The 18,876-nt window shown below is 31.2% G+C and overlaps 1 protein-coding gene across 3 annotated transcripts in view; it reads left to right on the plus strand.

Moving 5' to 3' along the window:
* Positions 1-3,044: 3,044 nt before the first annotated feature.
* The window catches only part of LOC124366094 (orcokinin peptides type B-like), a 122,114-nt gene continuing 106,282 nt past the window's right edge, over positions 3,045-18,876 (plus strand). For all 3 annotated transcript variants that reach the window (XM_046822344.1, XM_046822346.1, XM_046822347.1), the window contains exon 1: positions 3,045-3,159. In XM_046822344.1, the coding sequence (XP_046678300.1) occupies positions 3,076-3,159 (84 nt within the window). In that variant the 5' untranslated portion in view covers positions 3,045-3,075. The remainder of the gene's footprint in view (positions 3,160-18,876) is intronic.

Consider the following 18,876-nt stretch of genomic DNA (forward strand, 5'->3'; position numbering starts at 1 on the left):
CCAAAATACAAATTATGATGAGGGAAATTAAGGTCATAATTAAAAAAGAGAGAAAAGATATGTTAGGCGCTGGTACACTTAATTTTAATATCTATTAAGCTCAAAGGAATTCAATACGTATATATGTTGGTCATTTTATTCTACTGAAAATCAAATGACTTCATAGATAGTCTTGGTATTGTGAATTCTATCTCAAGCAGCTGACACTTAATTCCAAACTCAAGAGCTAAGTGCTCAGATAGATCAAATACAACTTTTAGTAATCGTGCTCGACAAAAAGTTACTGTTATTATCCTTAAAATTATTCCTATGACAAAGTCATCCCAAATTATATATTACCAGACCTTTCTAAGCAATAAGAATCGGGTGTTTTACTATGAGATAAGTAAACTAGTAAATTATTTCAGGATCAGAGGAAGCTATGACTCGTAGACACATTAGTGTAGAAATATGAGACGGTTAAAATAAGTTAGTGAGGAGTTAACCTAAGGTAATAACCACGTGCAAATATGAAACAAAAAGGGCTGGATTAGTGAGGGTTACATGATTATGGAATGGGTTTTATGCAGAGTCTAAATAAGAGGAATGCTGACTGACGGTGATGACGTTTTCACCCTTGCCAGGCATAGCTAGCAGTGGTTTGGCTCATATGGGGTTGCCTCGGGTTGCCTTGAAGTACACAGTCTATGATTTAGAGTAATTATTAACACACCAGTAAAAAAAGGTTAAAAACGAGTATTCTGTACTGTGACTAAATGGTTTTTTCCCACCAAACGAGTACATGATATAAGTATCATGTTTAATAACACGTTGTAAAACTTAACTGATTTTAACCATAAAACCCTGATGGAGGTGATGGAACATGATATACCACCGGCATTGGGAAAATAACGCCTCGCAATAGGTCAAACGTGGGAATTATACGTTACAGAGTGTGGTCGGGATATTGCCCACTCAAAACATAGCACGATCTCCCAACAATCGGAAACAAGTATCTAGATCAATTGATTTTGATCTCTGCTATCTGCTCTCGGCTAGCAAATCTAACTGATTGACATTACTGTATATAAGAAACTGAACATAAAAAATAAGGTAAATAATATATTAACATTAAGTTACTTTGGAGCTAACACTAACAAAATTATTATTAATATCTTTATTTCATTTTTTTACAATTTAACTTTGAAGGAAACAGGATTTTTCCGGACATTTGCCATCGTTCAGTGAAACAAGAAAACAGTAACACTACGTTTCGAGATCTGCAATCTGATCTCTTCTTCAGGTAAAGAACTAACCTAATACATAATTACAAACTAGGTTAAAATAAACAAATCTTACTAAAGGGTTGTGGCACGCCTAAGTCAGGAATCACAACCTATATGTTGTTTTGTCAACTTCACTAACTCGAAAGACATGCACTTAATACAAAACTATACCAAACACTAATCATTAAAACTAAACTACGGAATACAGGTCACAATACGTCTTCACTCGTCTACCAACCACCCACTCGAAACGTAGTGTTACTGTTTTCTTGTTTCACTGAACGATGGAAAATGTCCGGAAAAATCCTGTTTCCTTCACAATCCTTCCATCGTCAAAAATAACCTTCAAACAAAGAATTTAATTTGTATCACTATTATATAAGGTTTGTATTCATATAAAATTACAAACCACGGACCCAAATCTACGCAAACTCATACACACTCCAGCATAAATTAAATACATTCTATTGTGCCACAGTCGTACTGACGAGAGATCGAACATTTTCAGAAATACCAGTATTCTGACACCAACCTCTTGGAGTCAGATGTTGTGATAACGGCAGCCTGTGATGCTGAGTTCGGAAGTTGTCCCTGAATCTTTCGTAACGTGGACATCCCTGCCGCGAGCAAAATAATATTTTGATCAGCAGTTTAGGGACACTTAGAACATAGAACATATTACATAAAACATAGAACAACATAGAAGTACGGCAGATTCAGCAAACCCAGCTCCCTGTATGGAATACTCTCTGCGTGACTCTTTATAGTTTAATTTGAAAATTATTCTCACCGTTTCTTTTCTAAAGTTTGAATACACACTCCATTTTCCTTTTTACACAACTTCCCTAAAGTCTAACACACAATTTGAGTGTATACTGCTCTAATAATTTGACTAATAATTTGGGTGTATAATTGGCAGTAGTAGGCAATTTTTAGGACTTCCGTGAAACAGAATTCCGCTAGGTGACGTAAGGCATAGGTATATGTAGTAGGAAACTCTGGCATAAACATTATCAATATGATTTGAGTATACTTATATTTTTTAACTACACGTGATATTTGATGTTCCGGATGTTGCTGTTAAGAACCTGTTTTTGAAGGAAAAAGGATTTCCGGACATTTGCCATCGTTCAGTGAAACAAAAAAAATCAATAACACTACGTTTCTAGATCTGCAATCGTATCTCTTCTTCAGGTACACAACTAACCTAACACATAATTACAAACTTTGTTTCACTGAACGATGGCAAATGTCCGGAAAAATCATTTTTCCTTCACAATCCTTCCATCGTCAAAAATAAACTTCAAACTGTTTTTGAAGATACACGTAATGTACACCAATATATACTTTTCAGACCTTTTCCTCAGAAGGTAAATTGGTGGTACAACATCCTCGATCTTTATGTGGAACACGGTTGTTGAAACATTTACAATAGGGTAAAGCAAGATAACTCAGGGTAAATAAAGTGCCTCTTTTTGGGACATTCGTTTTGATTTCCGTAAAATCTGTTTTTAGTGTTTAGTGCCAATCGTGTGAGAAAGGAACTCAGAGTCCTATCTCCACACGGATAAAAAGATCTCACAATGTGTTGTGACTGAATAATTTTTTGAGCAGCCACTGTCGAAAAAGCGAAGTGGCTGGGCGTTAACGACAAGTTGACAGCTCTTATCAAATACACGGTATTATCACGGTAGCCGGCGCGGGCGCGTGGCGCGGGCGGCGCTGCAGGCGGCAGGTGGTGCCACCCTCCGCTATATAAGCACCGCGACGCCCGCTACGGCCACAAGACGCGCGTCCCCGCCACACAGACATGTCGCTCATGACAGCCTCCTTCGCCGCTCTCGTCACCGCTCTCGCCCTCGTCCTGGCGCTCAGTACAGCTTATCCCACCAAGGTAGGAAATGTTCTGCAGCACGGCGCACAGAATGCACTTTACTATGTTACAGCCGCAGTCTGTCCCCTGTCTTGTCAGGTGGAAAGCCGGGATCTAAAAAGTTCGACAACGAATTCTAAAAAGGAATCAACAGATTTTCGAATCCACATTGAATTGTCTTTGTAAACGAACGCCACGATATTTGCACTATTACAACAGGCCCTGGTAATGCCAGACGCTTTACAGATTTGTTTAAAACGCACATTACCTCCCGAGTTGTTAAAAGTTGTTTACTATTTGTTACCGAATGTTTGAAAACTAAAACTAAAGTCTTTTTTTAGATAATTCTAAACTATAAGCTTTTCTCAAGATATGCAAGTAAATACCGGGAGATAGGTTAAAGGAATAATACAAAATATCTGAATATTACTAACATGTCATAGGAGTACTAATTAGTATCACCGGGTAGTGTGAGTAATAGTATTTATAATACTAAACCATTGATCAAATATTATCTTCCAAATAAAACTGTACCATAGAGAAAACAATTTGAAGAAGTCCTTCTGCAGTAAAGGAGTCATACTTTCGCTTTTAAAACCATCATGCCTATCTGTATATTATATTATCTAACATTTGTGTACTATTTCAAAGTACATTACTAACGAATTCTGATAAAAGGGTTACTCGTTTACAATATATTTCCTCTTGATAAATTTATGAAATAAAATATTGGTTTTAACAGCTATGTTTGCCACTTCTGCAGAGCAACAACTTAAGAAAAGTTGCACATGTATTGGATTATTTATATATTTTTTGCTGATTTTGAATCGAACAATTCACTTTACCCAAAATTTATATTCTACAAAATACCATGCAACTTCCAGATCCTTAATACTTAAAAAATTGTGTTTTTGCCACTTTATGTTATTTTGTTAAAGACATTGTTCATGATTATAGTAAAGCAGAGTTTCTAGCCTTTCCTTACTATTTTATTTGTTTATTATCCATGATAGAGTATTTAAATATATTGGATACAACGTTTAAAATTCGATCACCACTTTTCTTCATCAAAGTGTTGATCTCAGCTTCATTAGTCTTTGAAAATCTGCGGTTATAATTCAAGTAACTGAACAAGTTTGCACAATTACTATTTTGACCAAACTACTCCGCAATCTTAAGTACTTAATATTTTTAAAGTAGTTTTAAAGAAACATTTTGGACTAACCAAAATATTATACTGATTACTTTATCATACATCACACATAATGAAATACTGTACACGGATACTTTATACTTAGTTATATAAAGAATGGGCTTTCATTAAACTACAATCATGGAATTAGATCGGCTTTCCTCTGTTGTGTGGAACATCTGCTTGGTAATGCAGGAGGCCATTATTTTATAACAATAACCACATTCAGATGCGTCATCTTTTTAATCTGAGAATTTTTCTTAAAGATACATGTTAAATATGTCTGCAACTATAAACTCTGTATGTTTTTAATGCAATTTCACATGAAAAGTTAATGAATCTTAAAAGCAAAATGCATTTTAATATTTAATTTTAAGCTGGAACGCATCAATAATATATAAAAAGTTAAACAATATACTACCGTTTTAAAATCTATAACCAGATGTCAAATAATTGTGTCGAAAAAACAATTACTTTTTTTAATACATACAATGTTTTTCATAGATACTTCTTTTGGAATAATAAACGGATTTTAGGTGTATCTCATAGAAATCGATATGTTTGACATGTATGATTTTCGATATTTACTTATATCTCGTAAAGTTTATAGATGGTGGTCATTCAAAATTAAGGAAAGAAATGGTTATATATAAGTGATATGCATTACAATGCGCACCAAAAAAGTGTTTTAGAATGCTCAGGTCATATTCAATAAGACTTGCTCCAACTTGTTTTTGTATATCTTGTATCTTATCTTTTTGTATAATTTCCATATAGTACGCCATATAATCTATGTACGCCCCAAATAGATTTAACTAGTATACAACATTGCAGGAATAATTGTGAACACGATAAGTAATGTTGTTCTTAATAGATGGAGAAAACGTCGTACAGAGGAAGTATTTGTAAATCGTTTGGATGAGTTGGTTAGCCAGTCTTAAACAATAAAATGTCTAAAGATGGCGGATCCAACAGATACCCGATTGCATCATCTTAAGGAATAAAACTATTTGGCAGAAAAAAATGCTATTGTTTGTAACAGTAGTTATATGAACATAAATATCTTTATTTTATAAACGTCATTAGTTAATGTTAGTAACCATAGAGACAGAAATGTATGTTTGAACAACGTATCCAATCAAAAAAGAAATGAATTCCAAAACAGCTATATATTTTTCTCCCGATCAGGTTATATTTGTATGTTAAACATGTTTCATCACTTATTCTTTTAAACAGAACGTTGCCTCCTCAATCCCTAATTGTCACAGTTCTGACATTGTACTTTCAACAATAAAGATGGGCCTTTAATTTATAAATTTAAAGTGTAATTGTGTAAAGTCGTTAATAAATGTGCCAATTATTAAAGTTTGAAATATATGTATAATGAAGGACATTTTATAGTAAGAATCTTGTTTTCTTTTCTCTTTTGGCGCTGCGTTCGACCTGAATCACGTTCATTTCTTTGGTTGTATGATCAAAGGCACAGCAACAATAGGTCTCTCAATAGCAGATTCTGTTTGTGAACTGCTGTTTTAACTTGTATGCAGGTGATTATAATTAATCAAATCATTACAAATAGCCAATACTTATTATGAAAATTACATAAAATTACATAATATTACAAAATATTAAACCACTACCTTGAGTATTAGTTAAAGTAGACTTTTCTAACCATAACTATACATTTGGACTTTTTATGTGTCCATAGAATTTATTCCATATTGATAGAATGAAAAATTAGAAAGAAAGAAAAAGTAGTCATTGTAAGTGAATTTCCATGGAAAAGTCATTATTGCTACATGTTTAGTTAAATCGCATTGTTCCTACAAGTTGTTGAAACACAATTAACTATAGGCTTGATGATGATAAATATATGGGAAAAAAGACAAGAGGTTGACAAAAGAATACTTGCTAAGTCATTTATTTAAACCAGACAAGAAGTGTATATAGATAACCGATATAAATTTGATAAAACAGTTAAAATTAAATGTTGAGTACAATATTTCGTTGTAAATTACAGATATCAGAATAATGAATAGTGATCCCTTTTAAAAAGTGTTCTAGTTGACTATTCATTATTCTAATATAAAGATAACCCTGTAATGTGGAGTTAATACTACAACTGTCTTACTTCATGAAAAACTCATTATAGACAATCTTATAGTATCACTATATATATATATATATATATATATATATATATATATATATATATATATATATATATCCACATACACGTTAACAATTTTCTCCTCAGGGCTACTGCTTTCATCCAAGATATCTTTCGATTAAAACAGCTTTTTACTAAAAGATTTTAACTATATTAACCAGTTTTCTTAGCGATAGAGTATATAATAATAATAATAATGGGCCTGAATTACGATCATTGAGGAATTATATAAATTGTAAGTACTTATGATATTGCTGCAGTGAAACCTCCAATAATGAATATATAATATATTCAAGATATGAGGTATTAAATTAGCAGCTTAGTAAAGTATTAATATGTATTTGATAACACAACATTATATTAATTATTTTACCAAAAATAATTTTAACGATCAATGATTTAAAATTTGAGCATAACATGTAAATAGTGATTTTAGTGAAAATCCACTTACAGTAATTAATAAACTTTAATATAAAATAAAATCTGTGGATGAATGCAAATTTATATTGCTTGAGTTATGAAGTTTTGAAATATCTGGTCCGCTTTATAAAAGACTCTTGGTGGCTAGTCCAATATATTCAATTACTCGTATTATGTTAAAGTGTTAGAAAAAATATTAGTTATTTATATAGTATCCCGCACTAAATAGCCCGTTGGTGCTGTCGCGTTGTAATCCCACCTCTACACCCCGCGCCCATAGCATATTACTGTTTTACGTAAATGAAAATTTACTCATCCGTATCAATATCAGGGTACAACTAAATGGCATCAGGAGCCAGCAGCGATATGGCAACACTGTATCAAATGTCATCGGACTAATTTAGCGTGGGCTGCTCTAGTAATTTGATTAATTGAAATTGCATTCGCACAAAGTAAAACAACTGTTCGTAATAGCAAGTTCTAATAACCACACTATGGGTTTTGTACCACCGATTATGTAAGACAGAAATTAACGTGACAGTGCTTAAAGAAGAATCGCAAACACTTTGTTTACTAGCAAAAAACTTTCCGTAATTCAAATATTCAAAGTTTTTACAAAGTTCTTACTGTAATAATTTTAGTTTAAATCGTTTGAAGTTTTTATTATTAAAGTTTATTTCCTACAATACATAAATATTTTGAAAAAATAAGAGCATTTTTATTTTATTGTAAAAGCTCATTTTTTAAAACAGTAAAATTTTTAGTCTGACATTTTTTTAAAAGCTTTTTATGAGAAATTACTTAATCTTTGAAAGATATTTTATTGAAAAAATTAAAACGAATTCAAGGTCTCCTAAAAAATTTCAAAACTCCTAAAAGAAAGAATTTTTTTCTGATTTGTGTTTATTTACTCATCGTATGTTTATTTACTTAGACGGTTAACAAAATATTAGTCTAATACTATAGCTAGAGTGCTTTAGCTTCTTAGCTGTACATTTTTGTATAATATTTTTTGTTAGGTTTGTCTGTTATACTTTAAACTTATTTCTGGTAAAATTCATTTTTACATAAAAAGGGAATTTGTATAAAAATGTCGTTTTTAGCTTTGAACATTGTATTTAAAAGTTGAATAAAGTTGTGTATTATTAGTAAAAAAAAAATATAATATTACATAGTCAGGATTAGTCAGCTAGGGTACATGTATATTAGGATAACCATTAAACCTATAAAAACACAAAATTCAATCAATTATATTAAGTACACAAATCACACACGGCGAATATAAAATATTTTCATTGAATTTAAAAAACAAAGTGTGCAAAAACTAGAGGCTCTTGGACCGAATCTGAAATTTTCGACGTAAATCTGTAACACATGGTAATTAACTTAAGGTTTGAACTAGCATAAACATTTTGGTTCGTTTAAAACAATATTTTACAGTTTCGAAATGGCGGAACCAAAAACATAATAAAATTGCAACTAAAACTTATTAAAAAACGAAACAGTACAATCAGCAAATTTATAATCAGCAATAAAGTTTCTTTACAAAGGTATGGCACAATAAGGTTATGAAGAAAACCATGTATATTCGATTAAAGAGGTGTTGCTTTTTGTTCTTTGTAATATCTATGTAATCGTTCTCCTGATATACGTTTAGGACTACATATCTGACTCACCCTGTATAAACTATCATTGTTTATTTTAAATTTTTTTTCACCCAATATTATTTTCGTGCAAATTCCACGTAAGTGTAATTGTATTCTGTAAATAACTTGATGGGCATAGTAAAGAATATAACTTCACAAACATTTGTTTTATGCGTATGTTTGTCAGCATAAGAACCATCGTGTAGGCCAAGGATATTCAACTCATTAAGATGTAATGTATTATTTTTATAAAGGAAAACTTACTTTTTTAACTATACTTCAAATATATATTATTACACGTTTTTACAATAAACACTTTAGTGCGAACAAATTTTAAGCATTTTTATTCAAATCAAATCAAAGGTCTTAAAATAAATATATACGTTCTGAAAACAATATTTGTACCACTTTGGTGATGGATGAAATGTTAACATTTATGTTAAGAAAATATTGCTGGAGTATGTTGGTTTAGTTACATACTCCTTATTGACATCAAAATTTACTGGTTCAAACACCGTAGAAACATTACAAAATTGCCTTATATAAATATCTCTGTGGCGAACTTACTACGCAATGTTATGTTACGTTATAGTTCTTTATTTTACTACTGTTTTTCAGAATAAATAATTTTCCAAGTCATTTTAATGAATAATTTTCTTAAAAAGAGAATGCGTCTTTTAAAGCCTATTAAAATATTGGTATATTTGGTTTTTCTTTTTCAATTGATATAATAAACCATTTTAAAGTCTTACAACAATATTTTTCAAACGTATTTTAGTAAAAATATATGCTTGCAACAAAAATTATAATCAAATAAGTATTGTTTCAGCGTTAAACATATTTTATCCTGGAGTATATTGTTTTATATTTATGAAAACTTTATCAAATGTTATTGCAGTTACGTAAATAACATTTTCAAACAAGAACAATGCCTTTGTAACAAAAATAACGAAATATAATTGTTTAACTATACACCGCAATTGCAGCTGTATATGTATGTAGTTATTTTTTTGAATATACTGTGGTAACATTCTTGTTAACGGATGTCTTCCCTTAAAAAGAGTATTTTATTCATACTTTTTTAACAAATTTACACACATCCTTTTCTTAAAGTGAAGTAGGAAAATGTTTTAATTTTTTTCGTTCAATTGCAAAAATATTTGTACTTATCAGACACTGCTATAAAAATAAAATGTAATATAAAAATGTGATATAAAATGTTATATAGAATTTTATATAAAATGTTATATAAAGATAAAAATTTTGGTAAAAATAAATTTTTTAAAAACATGAAAAATATTAATATGATATTAATATTCCATTATCTAATTTAAAGGAATTGCGGTGTAATTAGACCTACAAAGATGCATTAGAGAATATAACATATTTTAATAATATGAAGGGTTAGAGAAAGTATATACTTTTAAATCTTTCAAATTCAATGTAATACGGAAACTATCAAAAACACACACACACACACACACACACACACACACACACACACACACACACACACACACACACACACACACACACATATATATATATATATATATATATATATATATATATATATAAACACACACAAATAATGTCAGAATTGTATGCACACACTAAGGGTTTTTGATCTGATCTCTTGGATATCTTCTAATATATTCTAAACGCTTGATCCCCTACTTATAAGATATTTTTATGTATAAAAACAAGCGATATGCGATACTGCTAGGGTAAGAACGTTCAATGCGGTCACTGCACTATTCACGTTCACTCTTCTTTCCTATTATGGTCGGAGAAAACTGTTACTGAATATGGAGCATCCCACTTCTTAAATCGGTTACACTTGTTAGTTGATCAAATTACATTGTTAGTACCCTCAAGAATGTTTTTGTAATAGGTTAAACTTTTTCGTATTAGTTATTATAGTATTTAGCAAAAAGTTATTTATTAGCAAAAATAGTATTTAGAAAAGGTGGTGATAATTTTCACAAAAGCATTAAAAATTTGAGCCTCTTTTACTTTCATTTTCTGAATGATAATGACATAGTTTCAGTGTTAGAGTTTAGCTGTCTTAATATGACTAATTACATTGCTCGGAACTATCAGTCATTGGTAGTTGAGTGAGCGTGTACATACACGGAGATACACATAAACATTGTTTATTCACTTAGTACACGAAGCTAAGGAACCCCTCACTGCATTAACTTAGAGATAGCTGGCGGAGTGATAATACTTTCAGGGTGGGTAAGGGCCGCCTCCTAACGAAATCCCATGAGTTTTAGGACACTGAGACAAAAGTCCTGACTCCCTGGTAGAAGTCAAGGCTAGCTCTGTTCCAGACCTCTTTAGTCGGGGTAGTTTCTCCTTCAAGTTTTAGACTATCAATAGCCTTTAGTACTAAGGAAGACTGCTTCCACTCCTAACGACATCCTCAACGGTAGAATACTATTGTATAGAGTAAGTCATGTATGTTGCTAAGCCAAGTTTATGCAACCCCGTACTGTGCGTGGTTCGAGGCGCTTCCGATATTAACACGCAATCTTATTTATTGTATTGATGAATGTAGCTAGATTTACTCACTGAGAGAAAATTCTAAGAATTAACAAAATGTTTTGGCATTTAATGCTTTTGTAATAATAATTGTGTTCTTTAATATTGGAAAATCTCAATTTGGCTTTATGTGTATAGTACAATTTTCAATATTTAGGGAAACGTGGTCATTAATAAATATCTACTGTGTTTTTCATACGTTTCTGTGGTGTCGTTTTAAGTTATTTTAGATTCACACAGGAATGCACTGTCAGGTTTATAACATGGCAACAAATAACTTGTTTGAAAGTTTTCTTTTGCAGTGAAATTCGAATTATAAGACTGGTAACTTAGAACAGTAACATTAAGCTATATACAAGCGTTAAAGTTCAACATTTTATTCTGCCATATATGTTTGGTGGTTTTAAGATATAAGTTATGGTGAATGCAAAAGAGAAGAAACGTATGTCTTGTACCAAAATATTCAAACTTTTGGAATTTTAAAATTTATGTATAGTTTAATTCAACCGAATAATAGTTAATTATAAAATAAAAGACAGTGCCATTAAATCTTTGACATAATATGAGTTGGAATTACCGCATTTTATAGCGTTAGTGACCGTAAAACCCAGGCTGAAAGTTCAACAAATGACTTTACTCGTAAAAGATAAACCCTATGCCTCCAAAATGACTGCAGTTACAACGCGCGGTGATCCCACAATACTGCTGTCAACATACTGATAACGACTTCATATAAAGTATGCTGCGTAAAGTAGTGAATTATTTTTGAAAGTCTAAAATCATACACATGTGTCGGTGAAAGCAGGTAAATCTAAACGAAGGTGGTGGAACAACCAAGATTATCCCTCTATGGTATCCATTTGAAAAATAATCACGAATTCTTACACAAAAACTTGATTATTACTAGTAACTTAATGCAGGAGAGATCTGTGTTTATGGGGATTACATAGAGTAATCCCATGAGGAAGGTGATAAGCCTTGTGTTAACACTTGGCCAACACTTACTCCATTAGTAGTGCTATTTCAGTCCGTGCGTCAAACATACATGTTACCTCTTGAACTGTTTGAATGGTATTACGCATTGTTTTGTTAATAGTGCAAGCAACTGTAGTTGGGGTTTTTTATGTAAACAGAGTGTTATTATTATACTACTTAATTGTGTTTTGGATACATCACTATAATTTTCAGAAAGAAAATACATAAAAGTATGAGAAATGGTTAATGAATTTAACACTATGAAATTGTATGGATTATGGCTTATTAGTAAAATAGTTAATTTTGACAATGGGTTTAGAGCTTATCAGTTTTAAAAGTTCGGTATATCACACCTCTTGTATAATTGCGGTGTCAAGCAAGATGTAACGTTTCCTAAACCAGAATTTCAGGAAGATTTCGTTTCAGATTTGAATGTTTTGACGGTGAGCTGAAATCTGGGCAAAATCATTCGTTTACTCGCTAACGAAGCATTTCTGGACCCAAGTTTATATAAACATTTTCATTATTTTTAGGAGTGGTATGAGCTCCCACAGTTTCTACATATCCTCGTGAATCACCCTCTATAAATGTCAAGTATTTGACATCGTTTAAGTTTGGTTGGTGGGAAGAGAACTTATTGGATGAAAATTACTAATATCCTTGTTATTGTTGTCTTTGAACATAATTTTAACTAACTTTTATATGTATGTATATTAAGATGTTGGATTTTAAACTGTTTAATTTTTTAATACGTTACGTTATGCTGTTTTATGTTCATATTCTATTAAAAAAAATTATGGTTGCCTGTAAAGTCGGTTTTACGGGCGAAGATTTTACGGGACAACGTCTTTTTCTCGGTAGAATATTTATTGATATGAATATTATTAAATTGCACAATAGGAACAAGAAATTGAATGAAAATAAGAATTGCACAAATTTTAACTATAGAAATATATTTTGTTTACTAAAATATTGTACATAATTTGAAATTAATTAAAATTTGTTATTGTAAATGGTAAAGTTGAATAAAACATTTACTAAAATTGGAATTTGAAATTCTTGCTAAACACAGTTAAATTATAACAGTGATTGGTCGGTTTAGTTCGTTTGTTTGGTCGCACTGTTATGACAGGTTAGAGGTTATAATTTGTTATTTTAAATGTTTTGACTAGCAATACGCGCTGTTTCTTCTCAATCGACTGAATTACGATTGATTGCAGAGTGATTTAAACTAATAATTTACTTAACACTATCAACATTTGTCAATAGTATGACATAACCTATAAACTCAGTTTCTCAACTTTTGTGTCAATCTAACAATTAATCAATCAATCATAGTTTACGATAATGAAATATCAGTGTACAATTATTTACCTTTATTGTTGTAGTTGTTGTAAATGACAAATCTAAGCACTCCACATTTTCACGAATAAACATAGTTATCTGCTTTATCCCGTGCGGCGGACCCACAGTTATCTGCTTTATCCCGTGCGGATCCCGTGCGGCGGACCCACTGGACGGGCATCGTAACGTTACCGGGCGTTACACTTTTTCATGAGTGACTCCGAGCCGCAACCTAATTTAAGACGTTGTCACGTCAAAATATATATTTAAAAAAGTTACGTTAATCACAATTAGAATTTACAAATAATTTCATTACAGTAATTTTGAAGTTAATTCAATATCAATGGTTGTTTTTGTCCTAGTTTGAAAAGAGAAATTCATGCCAATTGTGAAACCTTTAGTCGAAACCAATACGTAAACAGTTTAAACGACATCCACTCATAAAACTATTAGATTTGTTGGTATAGTAAAAGATTTGTTTACTAGTAACTAAAATAAATGTTTTATAAACATTAGCTAAAGGTAGACAAGAATTTACGGTTGATAAAATTACATTATTTTCAATAAGTACTACAATATTCACAACGAATCACTGAGGCACCGATTTCACGCTCAAATTCTTTTTATTTTCGTAATAAACTGAATGAGTTCAATTTAAATTAGTAAAACAATGAGAAGGAAGCAGTTAGAGCATTGTTGAAGCAGTTTCCACTTGAATTTACATGTAGGAGTTTTTGCTGGTCAATTCAATACTCCGACCCTCCTCAGATTGGATTATACCTTTAACCTATTATCTGAATCGCCCGTCGTTTAAAAGTTTAATCTGAGGTTTTATTTTGTCATTTAGTTTTATTGCTGAGGTTACGACCAGTTTAAATAAAAGCGGTAAATACACTGTTCGGCATATAAATTATTGTTTTTATTCATGTGGGAAACAAGGTTTTACATTTGTTAAACAACTGTAGCTTTTATTTCACAAAATTATTAGATACATTGAAAAATATTTGGAATGAAGCAATATGGGTTTTAACCCCTTGGAAGGCAATAAGTAGTAATAATAAATACAGGAAAATTACTAAGCCGCTCAGGAAATTTAAGTCTCCATTTATATATTCAAACTACAGCATTACAAAGTTTGTATTAAACAAGATAAAAAATGTAATTTATATAATGATGTATAAAATAAATACTGGGTGTTCTGTAACTCTCTGGACAAAGTTATATCTCGTTATTGCTCAGATCAAAACAAACACAATTTCACCCTATAAACATGGGCCTCCAATCCCATACGTCGTGTGGGTTTACGATCAGTCTGCATACAGTTTTTAATAAAAAAATTAATATCTTAAAAAATAATAAATTAAAATATACACAATTTTACTGAAAAATGTTATAACAACAAAGCCAGTTACTGAACAAAATATTATGATATTCTCTTTATTACTCTCAAAATAGCGACAATTAAAAATTTAAATTTTGAATATATTAAACACTCTAATTTTTTAGGTTTATCATTGTCGTCATTTTTGAATCTCTTTAGACAAACATGACTCCAAATTTCCAGGAGTCAAATTTGTGGCAGTGCCAGATTTTGAACGCTGCATTAAGAAAAAGGTGAACTTGAATTAAATTTAACATTCGAATTTCTATCGCTCCGAGAGTAGTAGTGAACTGTAAACAGAAATGAGAATAGTAGTATCTAACTTTTATTAGAGATCTCACAAACGACAAATTAAAACCAGTTCAGTCCACTCTGGATATTATTTTTACATTACTATAACATTGAATTAATCATTGGGTTCCTTTGACATTGTACGGAACATTTAGAATAGCTGAAGAAGAAAAGGGGGACGAGAAATTACACTACTCAGTGAACCACCCCATGAATAAGTTGAGAAAACTAGTAAGCGGAGTGAGCCTGTGACTGTTGCAATATTTTAGAGACGAAAAATCATCGAGGTGGAAAAGAGTTTGTGTTGCATTCATGAGAGATACAATACTGTTTGGGTTTATAAAAATGTATACTATTCGCATACTGAACCAATAAAATATAGGGTAACATAGGGAAGAGACCAAAGAGCAAGGAGTTGCACTGAAGAGTATCAGATTTAGAGGTATGTACACTTTTTAATACCCAAAGTAGAGGATACAAACTAGGGCAATAAGCTCACAAACAGGCGCATTTTCCTTCTTAATATCTGTAAATATAACAACTGCAATAAATGTAATATACGTTTCCCTCAAACTAAAACTACAAGTCTATGTACGATTTGTTGAAATTCCCCACAAATTTTGTTATTACTATGTTTTGAAATATGAATACTTCCATTTAAAAATTATTATAATAATCCTTCATATCACATTATAAGTGCTTTCACTAAGAAATATATCAAACTAAGAATTTGGAATTCTTCCTCCAAAGCCTAAGATAGTTAAAGTGCTACTTTAATATATTATTTGAACTATTCAAAAAAAAAAATCGTGGAAGCAGGAAAACTTGAATGGAAGTGTCTTCCACTGGCCATCACTTATCTCATGAATGTTGTAATTTAAAAACGAGAATAGGTATTGCGTGAGAAGCTGTGGGTAACAGATAGAACATTTATAAACGTGTAACGCTTTTTTTGCTGACGTTTATCCAACCTAATTTTTCAGCGTGATAGGCTCAGTACACATTAGACAAGAAAGAGAGCATAAGATAGTGTTGGTATCGTGTCATTCATTTACACGCAACCCATTTATTTACTCTTGCAACAAACAAAGTATCAATATTCTACATTTACTGATATTAATGTTTAAAGTATTTTAAAATATTTTAATTATTTGCAATCTTGTATTTGCATGTTTTAAATCCAACAGTCTGTTTGTTTATAAAAATTATTCTCTTAAGCAGCACATCAACTTCTTTCTAACTTCTGTTTAATTTTTTCATCCGTTTTAATGATGACTGAAATCATTCAAGTTGAAATGTTTACATTAATAATAATTTTAAAGATAATTTTAATAATTTAAAATAATAAAATCACAACAGTTACGACTTCCTAACTCTTATAAATTGTGATTGGAAAACTCCGAGTTTGCATTTATATTTTTTTACGCGTAATACATAACTGGACTGTTTGATACTAGTGCACGCACCATGCATTAATACTTAATTTTTAATTCATACGTGACCCGGTTGGCCACTTCATTCATGTGACTCGTAGTTTACACGCGACCCTGTCTCGTATGTTTGTTCACGTTACCGTGTTGTAAATTATGTATTGTCACATTACTTCTGTTATGGTTCAGCACTTGAAACACGACATTTTATTGACCGTTTCAGTTTTCATCGAATAAAAACTACACAGTACTTTCTCCTGAGTCTTGAATGAATATAGGGGAAAAATGCTACAAAGCACTGTAAAATTTATACAACTGCTTTGCCAATACTTCTAGCTTAATTGGTATGAAAAATAATATATATATATTAGCTCATCCATTCGATATTTTGGAAGTCGTGGTGCTAAAGCAATGCATATCTTTCCTATTGGGTTTCCTATTGAAAGGCTGGGCATACTATAAAACACATCCTTATTTGAAGAAATGGACCTTTAAAAGTTTAATGAAAAGACATACATAAATTCTAAAAAATTTTAAGACTCTTATTCAGGAAAGGAAGTGATATAACAAAACTAGTATGGAACATTAACAGCAGCCGGGGCTATACGAAATGCTTTACTCTAGCCATAATGCGATGGACAGAAAAAAAATATTACAGAGAATGTTCAACCTTTTACCTTTATCAGGGACAGGTACCGTATACACTGTTGAATTAGTCTTTTTGAGGAATAATACAGTTTAAAACATGCACACATTACTTAAAGAATGAAATTGTCCTTGTAAAAAAATGAGATATTAATGCAAATCCCAAACAGTTATGTTGTAGAATTAAAGCAAGTAAGATGAGAAGTCTTTTTGTATATTTAATAGCAAACATCTAAGCAGAGACTAGCGTATAAACAACTTCGCTTCTGTTATTTTTAAATTGAAGAAATTTTGGACAAAATACACTATTTTCTATACAATAAATAAAGAAATAAAACAGAGAATAAAAAAAATCCACGAAACTCAAAGTAGATATTACTATTACTTATGTTTGAACTGACGTGTAAGTAACAGATTTCAGACATTGCACTTAAATAGGAAGGTGAACTGTAGCTAAAATCCAACATTCACCTAATATTACAGGAAAAACCTAATTGTTACGGAGAAGAGTAACTTTGTACCTGTGAGGGATATGAAGGATCAGTTACTCCAATGACGGTGTTGTGAAAAAAGGAATTTCTTGGATGACTTCCTGGGATTTTTGAAAAATTTTCGGATTACTTTCAGTTCGTTTACGCGCTTGTCTTCAACCAAAAGAAAAAGTAAGGCGAAAGGAAAGGAATTTTAGATGTTCAGTGACGTGTGCCGTTTATCTTTTCTTGCTTTTGCTTAATACTTTCACTAAATTCAATAATAGACTATTCATATTAATGACGTATGGACACAGCAAATGCAGTTGTATCTAACGATAGTTGCTGTGACAAGAACATAACTGGTGAAAGAAGCAATAACTCTTATAAGATCATACATTAGGCAAACCCCTTGTATTGCTGATACTCGTGTACTTAAGTGTTGATATTGCATGTTTTGCATGCTGCAAAACGTGTACATGTATCGTACACTATGTACATGTATCGTGATAATAAATCACTGATCATTGCTCTATATCAAAGTAACGTGTTAAAATGCACATGCAATGTCTTTTCCGGTTTGTGGCTAGACCGGAGGTGTTGCACATACGAGCTGGCGATCTAAACCAATTCTCCCAAATACTGTGGACACACGTATTTGTTAAAATGGAGTTTCTGTATTGTTATTTGGATGAAGTGCATTTTTGGATGAACGCAAGTATAGAAAATAAATAAAATAAATGTTCAGTACTGTCCTTCTATCATTTTCATCCGTAAAAAGTAGCCTAATGATACAATACCTAAATAACATTTTTATGGATCTGTTACACAATAGAAATAAATAAAAACGCAGTCTCCAATAACCAAAATAGATTCATGTAGTTTTGTTTCAACAATAATAACTTCGAATAATACGTAATACGTCCCAACTTTGTTTACATATGTTAAGTAAACATATGATTTAATTATGTTAAATTTGATTTAAATTTATGTTAAAGGAGGAAATTAAATGGCTATTACATGTTAGTTCATAGCCTATATTATTATTTTTGATTAAATGTAAGAAATAGGCATAGCTTTGCCTGTTGAAACAAATAATTGAATTCTTTCATTATTATCACAAAAATTGTTTTCTGCAGTTTATAAAATTGATACGGATGTTTTCTGAGGAAAATTTCAATTTTAGTAGTTAGTTTCTGTGGAATTGATTTATTATTCTTCTATTAG

Source organism: Homalodisca vitripennis, chromosome 7 (genome assembly GCF_021130785.1).
Source record: "Homalodisca vitripennis isolate AUS2020 chromosome 7, UT_GWSS_2.1, whole genome shotgun sequence".
Lineage (NCBI taxonomy): Eukaryota > Metazoa > Arthropoda > Insecta > Hemiptera > Cicadellidae > Homalodisca > Homalodisca vitripennis.